The 13,811-nt window shown below is 37.6% G+C and overlaps 1 protein-coding gene across 1 annotated transcript; it reads right to left on the bottom strand.

Moving 5' to 3' along the window:
- Window positions 1-2,871: 2,871 nt before the first annotated feature.
- LOC120780873 lies at window positions 2,872-8,339 on the bottom strand. Its single transcript, XM_040113107.1, has 2 exons — window positions 8,319-8,339; window positions 2,872-3,498 (listed from the first exon to the last, which is right to left on the bottom strand). The coding sequence occupies exons 1-2, from the start codon at window positions 8,337-8,339 to the stop codon at window positions 2,872-2,874; spliced, it is 648 nt and encodes a 215-aa protein (XP_039969041.1).
- Window positions 8,340-13,811: the final 5,472 nt, after the last annotated feature.

Below are 13,811 nucleotides of genomic sequence, written 5' to 3'. Positions count from 1 at the left end.
AAATATTAATTACATATTTCTTATACAAAATTCATTGCTGAGAGTGACAGTTTGATACGATACTGCACTCGATTTTCATCTTCACCAAAATAGAAATCAAAAAAGACAATTTAGACAAATTTTGGACGGGCTCCAAGCGGCATATGACGCAATCGTAGAATCCGGTGATTCAGATCTACCAGAGAATTTTAAATCCTCGGCTTACACCAAGTATGAACACTGCCTAAACCAACTAAAGCTATTAAGAGCAATTGCACCTACTCCACAACCGAGGGTAGAGCTGCTACAAAGCCCAGCCCAAGGGGCAAGTTCAGGCATTCACCTTAAAGTGCCAGTATGCGACACAGATATAAGTATTTCATGGTGGTTATGAACAGTGGCCGTCCTTCCAGGACGTGCTTACAGCTGTGTACATAAACCATCCTAAATTATCTCAAGCGCAGAAATTGTATCACCTCAGATACAAAACCAAAGGTCCATCAGGCGTAATAGTTAAACAGTTCGCTCTCAATGACGAAAATTTCAATTTTGCTTGGAAAGCTCTTAATGCACGTTATGAAAACGAGAGAATATTGGTCGACAAAAAGCTTTCGATATTAATGAATTTGCCAAAAATTCAGAACGAAATCAGTGAAGAATTCATAAAGCTTCAATCCACTGTTTCAAATTGTTTGTCCGTTATATCGACACAGAATATTCTCACAGATAACTGGGACCCAATTCTGGTAAATATATGCACAGCTGCATTGCCAGAAAAATCGTTACTTTTGTGGGAGCAATCGCTCTCATCGCGAAGAAAGTGCCCAACGTGGCAGCAAATGAAAGAATTTTTTACTACCCAATATGAAATTGCAGAAAGGGTAGTAAAAAACTAGTCAGAGCGAAAAACATTCAAAACGACCTCAACAGAAGCTTCATTAGAGCCCAAGCACGTAGTCACAATAATTTAAATAGAAGCTTTTTTAAGAATCAATAGTTCACTTCCGAACAATATAAGCAAACGTCATGCGAACTTTGTAGAGGAGGTCACAAGCTCAAATCGTGCGACACCACACATAATTAACAAAAGGGACGGACGGACGGCGCCAGGTCTCTTTTGTTCTTCATCCGCGCGCATACACGCATCCCATATCATAATCGGTATACGTTCGCTGCAATTTCGCAAGAAAGGTGAGTGTCGGTAATCTTGTATCTCTTAAGCGTATCGAATTTACTATGGTCCTTCAAAGCCGTACCGGACGGCACTAGTGATAACAAAAAAAAAAAAAAAATCTTTTTAAATTAATCACGGTAACGCGACGACGCGGTAAATATCAAAATATCATCAATTACAAAAAATTGTTGTGAAGTGAAATAATATACTTGTACATATGCGGAAACAAGCAAATCAAATGTACACACAGTATAATTTAACAAGGAAAAAAACAAGTTGAAAAATTGTGAAAAGTGGGAAGAACCGTTGGTGACAAAACCGTAAGAACCAAAAACAAAAAAAAAGTGAAATATTAATATTGTGGCAAAAATCTTGCTTAGGCGATGGTGAAAAGTAAGAAGAACGGTGGTAACAAAATCCTAAGGAAAAAAAAAAATATATATATGTAGGGCAAGGTGGGGAATGGGCCACGTTTTGATTTCGGTTAAAAAGTCACATAAAAGTTATTTTTTGTTAAAATTCCAAAGAATGGATTTGTAGTGCGAGTCGTAACCTTCCTTTTGATAACATTGGTTTGATAAAATTCTACAAAAATTTAAAAGTTATAGCCATTGGCGCAAAAAACCTGATTTTGCGATTTTGAAAAAAAGGTGGGGAAAATCGATTAAAACATGATTGTTACCGATGAAAAACGTTTATTTATCAATGGAAATGAAAGAGAGATTCATAAATAATAATTAAAATAGGAATTGGCGAAAAAAATTATTCCGACTCGCAGTGGATGCAGGTGTAAGTGTTCGGGTTCGGTCCGGCACATTTCAAGTGAACCCCTCGATCACAAACGATGCAATGGGCCGTGTTTTGACGATTCTCGTGCTTCGGCATCTTTTTCTTCTTTCTCTTGCAAATCGTGCAAAAATCGAAGTCCTCTTCGATGTCGGTTTCGGTCGGAACGGGCTTCTCTTCCGTGGCGTCTTCGATTTGCCACGGCCTTTGCTTCTTGGCTGCTGGTTCATCGGCAGCCTTCGTCAATTTTTGCCGCTTTTTTCGGCCTTGTCACGCAGATCTGCGACAACCTCAGGCGATGTCAAAAATCGTTTTGACTCCATTGTCTTGCGGCCACGTTTTGATTTCGGCGCAGGTGTGCCGAATTTCAACGGGCCAACCGATTTCAATGCATCACGGAGCTGTGGAGCCGAAACAGGAGACAACGACGATGATGCAGCATCACTTGTTGAAGCTGGGGCACTTGTCGATGCCTCCGACGTTGACACCTCCTCATTCGCAGCAGTCACAATGGCATCACCAGAGGCAAGAACTCGACGTTGATTGTCGGCGTCTTTTTCTTCGTCAGTTCCGAAGCGACAAAGTCAACTTCAGTGAAAATTTGCGGGTTGAACGGGTAGATGCCAGTTGTTCGGAAGCCGGATTTGATGGTTTTCGGGGTTAACATAACATCGAGGCACTGATCGACAAGGAGCGGCACATGATGCAGATCGAAAGTGACACCAATGTTGGACTTTTTCCATGCATCATGCTTCACGGTCATCATGCCTTTAAATGGTGCAAATACCGCAACATCTAGCGGCTGCATTTTGTGCGTGCATTTCGGTGGAAAAGACAGCAACGTGATGCCATGATCCAACGCCAAATCTATCGCCTCGATCGATAAATGCGAACCGTGGTTGTCCAGCAGCAACATGGTTGGCGAATCGGCATTAGAAATGACGCATGAATTGAGGGAATACGTCAGAGTTCATGTAACCAGAACCGTTCGCAACACCAACTGCGCCATGACTCGCATGAGTCATTAAAATCTCTTTCATGTTGACTCGGGGAAAGAGGAAGAATGGCGGTATAGACTGGCCACTAGCGCTGACGGCCAAAGCCAAAGACACATTGGTGCCTTTTTCGGCAGATGTTGATGAGCCGACCTGCTTTTGTCCTTTGCGCGCGATGGTTTTGACAGGTCTGGTTGGCACGGTCGGGCACCCGGTTTCATCCATGTTCCATATTCGGTGAGGTTCAAACGGCGTCTTACCGAGAACGGATGAAAGGTTGGCAAAGAATGCATCGACATTCTCTTTGTTGAATCGCTTCGCACGGCTCTGGCTTACTTGCTCTGGTGTTCGCAGTGACAAATTTTTGTGGCGTTTCATAAACGCCAACTGCCAATCCTTACTCGCCTGTTGATTGTCGTTCCATGGATCCAGATACGACGCGCCAACTTTCCGAGCAAATTCATACGCGAGCTTACGAAGCTCCATCAAACTAATTCCATAGTTGATGTCGCTGGCCTGGAGAATGTAGCTTATCAGCGCCTTCTTTTGTTCGATGTTGAAGATCTGAAATAAAAAAAAAAATATTTATTATTCGATGAAAGAAAAAGAAAGAAACCAGCAGAACTCACTGTTTTTGTGCCCATCGTCGTGCTTTCAGCCAGCAAATTCTTCATTACATCGGCATTGGCAGTAGTAACGTCGATGCTCGCACCATCAAATGCTGCAATATAACGCATCAGGTTGGTCCTCGGAATTTTGTGTGCCGTCGCAGATTGTCGAACGCTGTTGTGATGTATTTTCACCGACTTGATCGCCTCCAAAATGTTGTCCAAATCAACAATTTTCTCTTGTTTGGGATAGTACCGCGGCATAATGACTAAAAAAAATTTTTCGGAGCACGAAACTATCAGGAAATGTTGAAAAACTATTGTGCTGTTGAAATTCTGCACGAAAAATCACTTATACATGTCAAATATATGAAGTTAGCATGTCAAATGTAAAAAACTATGTGGCCCGACATTCCCCGTAATAAGCCCGTTCCCCAAACGCTCATATTTGCAAAATGGCGGTGGATAATGAACACAATGTAAATTCGTGCAAAATTTCTTTTGTGTGTCGAAGGCTAAAGGCTCAACTAATATTATAAACATATTTACCTGGATGAATTTATTGGAAAATGTGAAAAAAATCAACTGTACACAGAGTTGAAAAAAAACTTTTGGAGTGTCGAATTTATTTTGTTGTCGCAGAGAGGTTATAACACGTGTTTACAGCTCGAGTGCTATATAGAAACTGAGCTTAGTATGAGACGAGCCGATGACAGTTGGTTGCAGCTGTCAACCTATACTAGGGAAAAAAATATCGCGCTGGCCCGGGATTCCCCCTGCCCCTATATATGTATATAATAATTCTTATACGGTATACACATAAGTATGTATATGGGTACAGTGCCAGTGGAGTGACCAAAACCAAAAAAAAAAAAGGTTTACATCAGAAGAGAGTGAAGTGGCAAAATCGCGAGTTAAGGAATGTATTCCTTATAATAGTAACAAACATCAAATCAACCTTTTTTCAGTAAACAGAATACAGAAACAACCTTGAGTTGGAACAACTGAATTACACTATCACTACAACAAACAATCCTAAACAAACAAGTATCAAAACAACATTGAGTTTAAATACCACAACAACCTTATCTTAAAACAAAGCAAATGTATCTAGGCAAACAATATATATAGTATGTAAACAAACCTATACAAATAATACAATCTGTATTTAGACAAACTATCAACTAGTAATAAGTAAAATTACTAGTTAGTATAAATAGAAGTAAGAAACATGTAATAACATGTCTTAAGATTAATAACCAAATTGGAAAATAAAAGGAACGAGGAAAACGCAACAACACCGGCAGCAGAAGAACTGGGGGAAAGGAAAACAAGGAACGGGCACAGTCACAAGCGCAGGCGCAAGCACAAGCACGCCCAGCAAAACTTGCGTGACCGAAACTCCAATACTTTTGCACAATTTTTACTTGTCACTAACACTCCCTCACAAATCTTTGAAATGAGTAAGAAGTCAATCTATTGTGTCTTTTGTTTGTTTTATATTATAAGCTCTTCACTCAACAGATGTTAAGCAAAAGAAGACAAACAAATTTTTTAGCTGTCACCGCTTATTGAAAACGATGGATGTGAAAGCGTACAGCATAATACCGTGAATTTGACGTTTGCTTGTTCGTTGTGACAAATTGAATTCGAAGAAACCAAAAATTAAATCCCTTAAGGATTTTTCGGGACAGCCAGGAGAATACAACTCCTGGAAGAAAGGTGTTGATTGAATTTTGGCCATATACCAGCCATTAAAAGGACAACCAAAGTATTTTGGCATATTAAGTGTGATAAGAAATAAAATAGTCGGCAACGCCGACATCGCCTTAGAATCTTACAACACGCCGCTTGATTGGCAGGCCATATCAAAATGTCTAACGAAGCATTATGGCGACAAGAGAGACTTGTCCACTCTCGAGTACCAAATGACGACATTGATACAAGGGAACAGACCCGTCCCTGAATTCTACCAGCAGGTGTATACACATCTTTCGCTGATTTTAAACAAGTGAGGATGCCTCGAAATGGGTAATGAATCCTTGTGCCTCCTGACACAGGCATACAGGGACACAGCATTAGACACATTTATAAGAGGACTAAATGGGGACTTACCCAGACTCTTAGGAATACGGGAACCGGCGGTCTTGCCACAGGCTCTTCATCTGTGTATGAAACTAAAGAACCAAATTTTTGGCACAAATCATGCGACTAACGCAAGGAAAGGACAACCCCCTCAGCTGCCACCAAGAAGAAACTTTGTGCAGCAGCAAATACAACAATTTTATCCCCAACTGGCGCATTTTCCCAAGCCAAACCAACCTACTTGGCAACCACGCCCACAATTTCTTGGTCAAATAGGGCAGCATAACGGCAATTACCCCCCTAGACCACCCAAACCCCAACAGCGGCCAGAATCGATGGATGTAGACCCAAGAATCCACTCCCCTAGGATAAATTATATGAATAGACCCACCCAAAACCAGGCTTATGGCAAAAGACCTCAGCCGACCGCTCATCATCAACCAAATAAATATCAAAGAACTTTTCATCTAGCCACAGAACAGGCGGAAGATGAGAATATCGTTGAAAAAACGAGCATTAATTTTTTAGCATGATAGGCTCTTCGCTACCCTATTTTGAAGTAAAAGCGGAGAGCAGAAAAATCCTTAAATTTTTAATAGATACGGGTTCAAGCAAGAATTACGTAAAACCCGAACTTGCAAGGAAGCGTATACCAAACGAGGTGCCCTTCTATGCAAAATCCGTTGTAGGTTGCATAAAAATATGCGAGCATACAAAAGCAAAGTTGTTTGATATGAATGAGGAGATAAAATTCTACCTCATGCCTTCTTTAGTAACTTTTGATGGCATACTAGGTAACGACACTCTAAAGGAGTTAGAGGCCGTAATTTACACAAACAAAAACTACATGAAAATAAGAAATGGTAAGGCAATAAGATTAAAGCAGCTGCCTTCTAAAGCAGTCAATGCAGTAAATATAAAAGAGGAAACGTTGGCTCCTCAAACGAAAACAAAAATGAATCACGTTGTCAACTCCTACAGAAATCTTTTCTCAGAACCCGATGAGAAACTTACATATACAACCAAAGTTGTTGCCCAAATTAGGACAACGAGTGATTCACCAGTTTACACGAAATTCTACCCATACCCCGCAGCTTTAAAAGGCGAGGTAGAAAACCAAGTAAAAAAGCTTCTAAATGATGGTATAATAAGGCCGTCAAGGTCGTCGTACAACTCTCCAGTTTGAATTGTACCCAAAAAGGCGGATTCAGCGGGAAACAAACAGTACCGCATGGTCATCCACTACAGAAAGCTCAATGCAGTCACGACTGCGGATAGGTACCCTATCCCCGAGATAACAGAAGTTATCTCCCAGCTGAGCAACAGCAATTTTTTTTCTGTACTTGATCTAAAAAGTGGTTTTCACCAGATTCCACTAAAAAAATCTGACATTGAAAAAACCGCATTTTCCATAAACAATGGAAAATACGAATTCACGCGTTTACCTTTTGGCCTGAAAAATGCGCCATCAATATTCCAGCGCACATTAGACGATATATTGCGAGAATATATCGGGAAATGTTGTTATGTCTATATTGATGACATAATAATCTTTAGTAAAACCGAGGAGGAACATCTCGGACACATTAAAACAATTTTTAGGACCCTAGATGAAGCCAACATGAAGGTGCAGTTGGATAAATGCAACGTTTTTTAAAGGGAAACGGAATTTTTAGGTTACATCATTACACCAAATGGCATAAAAACCAATCCGCCAAAAGTGGAGGCAATTTCCAATTTTCCACAGCCCAAAAATTTAAAAGAACTCAGTAGCTTTCTAGGTATGTCAGGATATTACAGGCGATTTGTTAGAGATTACGCAAAAATCGCCAAACCCTTGACATCCCTTTTAAGAAGGGAAGAGGGCCGAACGTCTAAAAACAAATCGGCCAACATTAAGATTGACCTCGATAAAAATGCAATCGAGTCTTTTATCAAAATTAAAAATTCCCTAACGTCCAAGGACATTATCCTTGCTTTCCCAGATTTCGAAAAGGAATTTGAACTGGCTACTGATGCCTCAAACTTCGCCATAGGCGCAGTTTTGTCGCAAAACGATAAGCCGATAGCTTTTATATCGCGAACGTTGAGTAGAGCCGAAGAGCACTACGCAACAAACGAAAAGGAGATGCTTGCAATAATATGGGCATTAAACTCCTTCAGAAATTACCTATACGGTTCACGCAAGGTAAAAATCACGACCGACCACCAACCTTTAACCTATGCGCTAAGCAACAAGAATGGCAATAGTAAAATGAAGCGGTGGAAGGCGATCCTTGAAGAATATAACTATGAGTTATACTACAGACCTGGCAAGGGTAACGTCGTAGCTGACGCCTTATCTAGAATACCTCATGATACACCATTGAATTCGCTCTCTACAGCGACTCATTCGGATGGAAGTTCATCACACAATTTAAGATATAGCGTTGAAGCACCTATTAACGCATTCAAAAATCAAATATTCTTAAATAAAGACGTAATCTCGAGTTACCAATTCAAAATTATATTTCCAACGTATCATCGCCATCTAATCACCGAACCCGAATATACTGATGAAAATTTGATAGATATTTTAAAAAGATACCTCAATCCGTCCGTCATAAATTGCATAAAAACGGATGAGCATATTATGGGAAAAATTCAGTAATTATATCCCTAACACTTTAACAAATATAAAGTTAGGTTTACCCAAATAATGGTAAAGGACATAACGAATGAACAAGAGCAAGAAGAAATAATAGTTAGCACCCATAATAGAGCACATAAGAATTGCAGGGAAAATAGAATGCAGATCCTAGAAAAATATTATTTTCCTGCAATGGCAAATAAAATTAAAAAAATTATGAAACAAGTAAGGAAGGGCTAAGTTCGGGTGTCACCGAACATTTTATACTCTCGCATGATAAAGTGATAATCGAGATTTCATTATACGTCATTTATATATTTTTCAAATACCGTATTTTTGTAAAGTTTTATTCCGCTATCATCATTGGTTCCTAATGTATATATTATGTATACAGAGAAGGCATCAGATGGAATTCGAAATAGCGTTATATTGGAAGAAGCCGTGGTTGTGAACCGATTTCACCCATATTTCGTACGTGTCATCAGGGTGTTAAGAAAATATTATATACCGAAATAACCTTTGTATGGGAGGTGGGCGTGGTTATTATCCGATTTCTTCCATTTTTGAACTGTATATAGAAATGCCAGAAGAAAACGACTCTATAGAGTTTGGTTGATATAGCTATAGTAGTTTCCGAGATATATACAAAAAACTTAGTAGGGGGCGGGGCCACGCCCACTTTTCCAAAAAATTACGTCCAAATATGCCCCTCCCTAATGCGATCCTATGTGCCAAATTCCACTTTAATATCTCTATTTATGGCTTAGTTATGACACTTTATAGGTTTTCGGTTTCCGCCATTTTGTGGGCGTGGCGGTGGGCCGATTTTGCCCATCTTCGAACTTAACCTTCTTATAGAGCCAAGAAATACGTGTACCAAGTTTCATCATGATATCTCAATTTTTACTCAAGTTACAGCTTGCACGGACGGACGAACAGACGGACGGACAGACGGACGGACAGACAGACATCCGGATTTCGACTCTACTCGTCACCCTGATCACTTTGGTATATATAACCCTATATCTGACTCTTTTAGTTTTAGGACTTACAAACAACCGTTATGTGAACAAAACTATAATACTCTCCTTAGCAACATTGTTGCGAGAGTATAAAAATGCGAAACATGCAAAGTTAATAAATACGAACGGCATCCGCCAAAGCCGCAAATACAGGCCACTCCAATTCCACGGTTTCCTGGTCAAATAGTTCACTTAGATATCCTCATAATAGGAAAACAGTTGATTTTGACAGCCGTAGATAAATTTTCAAAATTTGCTGTCGCGAAACCCATACAATCTAAAGCGGCAGAGGATATCAGGCAACCTCTGAGAGATATACTACTTTCCCTCATACCGGAAACGGTAGTATTTGACAATGAAAGATCATTTAAATCTGAGTCAATAAATTTTATGATAGAGAATGAGTTCGGCATACAAATATTTCGAACAGCCCCTTACACCAGCTCCTCAAATGGACAGGTTGAACGGTTTCATTCAACTCTACAGGAGATCATGCGTTGCTTGCAAAGCGAAAAAACGCATAATTCTTTTAACGAATTACTGGAGAAATCGGTAAAAGAATACAATTATTCAATTCATTCCACTACCGCAATGAAACCCGTAGAAGCTTTCTTTGGCAGAAGAGTTTGTAGTGACCCAAAATTACTATATAAGGATAGAGAGGAAACTGCTAGGAAATTATTAACTAAACAGAATATCGACCTTTTGTACCATAATAAAGATCTAACCCCTACTGAACTGAATTTAGAATATTAGAACAGCCGTACTATTTCGGGAAAATACAATCATCCTATCCCTCCTCATACCACAATATTCCCAGAATACATTATCCAAAATAAAGTTTGAACCCATCCCAAACATTAATAATAAATCAGTAATACTAAGCCATTTAGAAATCCTTGTAGACGAGGACAATAAAATGTACCAATTAGAAATTAAGGATAATTAAAGACACATGTACATATAGGCAATATATTAATGTTTAAAGAAGCGAGCTGTAAGCTTGAAAATTTTAATAAACCTGATGTAATAGAAGTGCTACCAGGCACCCTTGTATTTAAGAATTTTAATTCAAATATAACCCAAAACTGTAATAAACAAAAGATAAGCCAAAAAGGCACATTTTTATTAAGGTTCGAAAATTGTGAGATAAAGATTTCTAATAGAACATATTTCAACGTAAACTTGAGGATATTTGAAACATTTGTATTACCAAATGTAATAACAAAAATAAATGATACAAACGAAATTAATAAAGAAAAAGAGATTGAAGCACTGTACATAATACAGCTTCAGCATGAAAATAATTTTAAATTACTAAAGAATGGAAACAGTGTATCCTCAATAATTAGCTTAAGTTCTGATATTTCAATTGTTTTAATTATAGTAGTCACTACTGCAATTTTATTTTTTATTATCAAAGAAAAACAAAAAATGTACATTTCGCCTAGCCCAGAAGCAGAATTTATTGCAAACGTGCAGAAAGGCCCGTTCCTGCAAATTACAACATCGCAGCCCAACAATAACACCGATCGCGGACGATCGAACTAAGAGGGGAAGAGTTAATACAACACCTATCAACAATTCGACAACATAACTTGCGCAACTACTACATAACTTACTGACTTAAGCAAATCGCCGCAGCAGCTTCAGTAACAACGACTTGACTTCCGGCACGCGCACCCGAAATGCTTATGCACTTTCACAAGCCAATTCCTGGAAGTGCATTACGCCACCACACTGCAGGCTTGACGGAATTTAGGTATAAAATTATGTTAAGCACTAATTTTAGACACATTTTATGTCAATCAATAAAGTAACGCGGTCGCGCTGCCATCCATGCAGCACCGTTGTTAAACGAAAAAACAATTTTGTTTTTTTAGCTTTCTCAACAAGAGAAAGCTTAATTATATGAGTCAGGAAAAAAGGCTTTTAACCTAAGTGTATTTTTCACTGTAATTATTGCATTCTCCCGACGGTGTCCTGACTTTGTGTAACTGGGACGGTAGGGGAGGCAAGCAACCGCTATCAAAGTTTCTGTTGTCTAATATATTATATGGTAAATTTTATACATACATATTTACCTAAAAATATGTATTTTAAATTTATTTTTCATTACATTTTTAATAGATTCTTTCATCACTTGTGGACTTGCAAATTTCGAGCAACAAATGCGGAAGTCCATCGAAATGACCCACCATAGATTTAAGCAAAAAAATATAGAAAGCGAAAATCTGAAAAATGATAACATTGTAATATTTTTTTAGACATACATATGTACATATTGCTAAATAATTACATATGTACATATGTATGTATATGTACATATTATTTTTGTATCTATATAATAATTTATTGAAATAATTTTTATATTATTAAAAAAAATGTGAAGATGAATGAAACTAAAATATGCCCCTATTGCGATTTTCAACCCGACTTGGTCGAATTGAAGTTAAGGCAATTCAACTTCAGATCAACAAAACTCTTTTTCGGTATTGCGAACTTCAACTAAGTTCAGTCGAAGTATGATTGGCGTTGCCAACCTAAGAAAGGGAAATTTGACAGATAGTGAAACAGCTTAAATTTTTTAGACGACATATTTAAACAATTGAATTCAGTTGTCGCTCGCGAAATAGTGAATAAACATTAAAATAAATAAAAAATGGATATAAGTTTTCATTTATGTTACAATGACGAAAATATTGGGGGCAAAATTGATGTGCTACGTACACGAAAAAGCCTTCGTGATCACTCAAATCCATTGGAGCTTCCAAATGCAAAGTAAGCCATAGTTTTTTCACAATTGAGTGGCTTTTTAATAATATTTGTTGCAGATTCATAAGTTATTTTCGATTAAATAAAGAAGCATTTTGATTTTCACTGAATGAGATGAAGGAACACTTCCACAAACGTGTGCGAGGAACGGCCATACCTCCTATATTAAAATTATGCGCAACTCTGCGTTTCCTTGCTGACTATGGGTATCAAAAATGCAATGGAAATGATTTTAACATTGGGTTGGCGCAATCTACGATATGTTTAGTAATTAAAGAGGTTCTAAATATAATTGAACAACGTATTTGTGCCCAATGGATTAAAATTCAAATGACTGAGGAGAAGCAAAACGCTTCAAAAGTTTCATTTTATTCAAAGAGTGCTTTCCAGGGAGTAGTTGGTTGCATCGACGGGACTCATGTTCGCATAATTTCAACAAGAAAAGAAGATCTTAACAGAAAGGGCTACTACAGTTTAAACGTGATGATTGAATGTATAAAATCTGAATTATATTAGAAACAAAATGGTATAATTTCTTAAAATTTTTAGCTTTGTGATTATAAGATGTCTATTCGGTATGTGGATGCTAGGCATGCAGGCGCAAATCATGACTCTTTTGTTTTCAATGTTAGCGATTTGAAAGTGCATTTACAGAACACCATACAGAATAACACTTGGATCTTGGGTAAGACTTTATCGTATTTATTGCTAAATAATTGGAGTAATGTAATTTCTTAGGCGATGCTGGCTATCCTCTGCACAAATTTTTAATGACGCCTTATCGCTTGGCGGAAGCTTCTTCACCCCAAGCAGGCTACAATGCAGTACACTCAAAGGCCCGGAATATTGTAGAGCGGACAATTGGTGTACTCAAGAGGTGATTTCGATGTCTTTGATCTGTACGAGGTTTACATTACACTCCCGAAAAGGCTACGCAAATTGTGAATGCTTGTTGCGCATTGCACAATATTTGCCAACACTTTCAAGTGGAATCTCCGGAAGAAATACCATCTACTTCAAATACTACAATGACCAATGGTATTTTGGACATAGAAAGGGAAGAAGAGGATACGGCTCGAATAATTCGCAATAATATTATTACTTTCCTATAAATAATTAAAATACTAAATTTCATTTATTATTTTTAATGTGCTATTTATTCAGGCATATATTTAAATTTTATTTAAATAAATTCATTAAATAACAATATCACTTAAACTATGATACAAAAATATAAAAGATCACTTCATTCCAGAATAATTAAAAATAAAATAAAAAATATATTACTTTGTGTTTGAAATAACAAAAAAAAATTAAAATCTTTGCGAAGATTTTAATTTAGCAATTTTGAGGCGCTGCACCTCAATTCGAATTTATTGTTTCCAAATTGTGGCTTTCCTCTTCCTGCTTCTGGAAACTTCTCCATTAACTCCACCAATTTTCCGAATTGCTTTTTTGTTGTAACTTTATTTTTTCTGAAAATTTATAAAAAATTTTAATTAAAATTAATTCAATATTAATTAAAATAGTTATTTTACCCGTCCTCCATTTTTCTTTAATATTTTTTTGTATTTCACTGCACGAATGGTGAACTTCAACTGCTTAATAGAAATAAATATTATTTACATATAAACTAGTCAATCCCACTTGTACATACAGACTTGAAAACCGCAATACCAAAAAAAGTTGAAGTTCGATCATACTTCAACCGCAATTTTTTTTTGACGGATTGAGTTGAAATTGGCAATACTGAATTTT

The sequence above is a fragment of the Bactrocera tryoni genome, unplaced genomic scaffold, assembly GCF_016617805.1.
Source record: "Bactrocera tryoni isolate S06 unplaced genomic scaffold, CSIRO_BtryS06_freeze2 scaffold_25, whole genome shotgun sequence".
In the NCBI taxonomy this organism is placed as follows: Eukaryota; Metazoa; Arthropoda; class Insecta; order Diptera; family Tephritidae; genus Bactrocera; species Bactrocera tryoni.
Note: the sequence above shows the minus strand (reverse complement) of the source record. Positions and strands in the feature narration are given on the sequence as shown.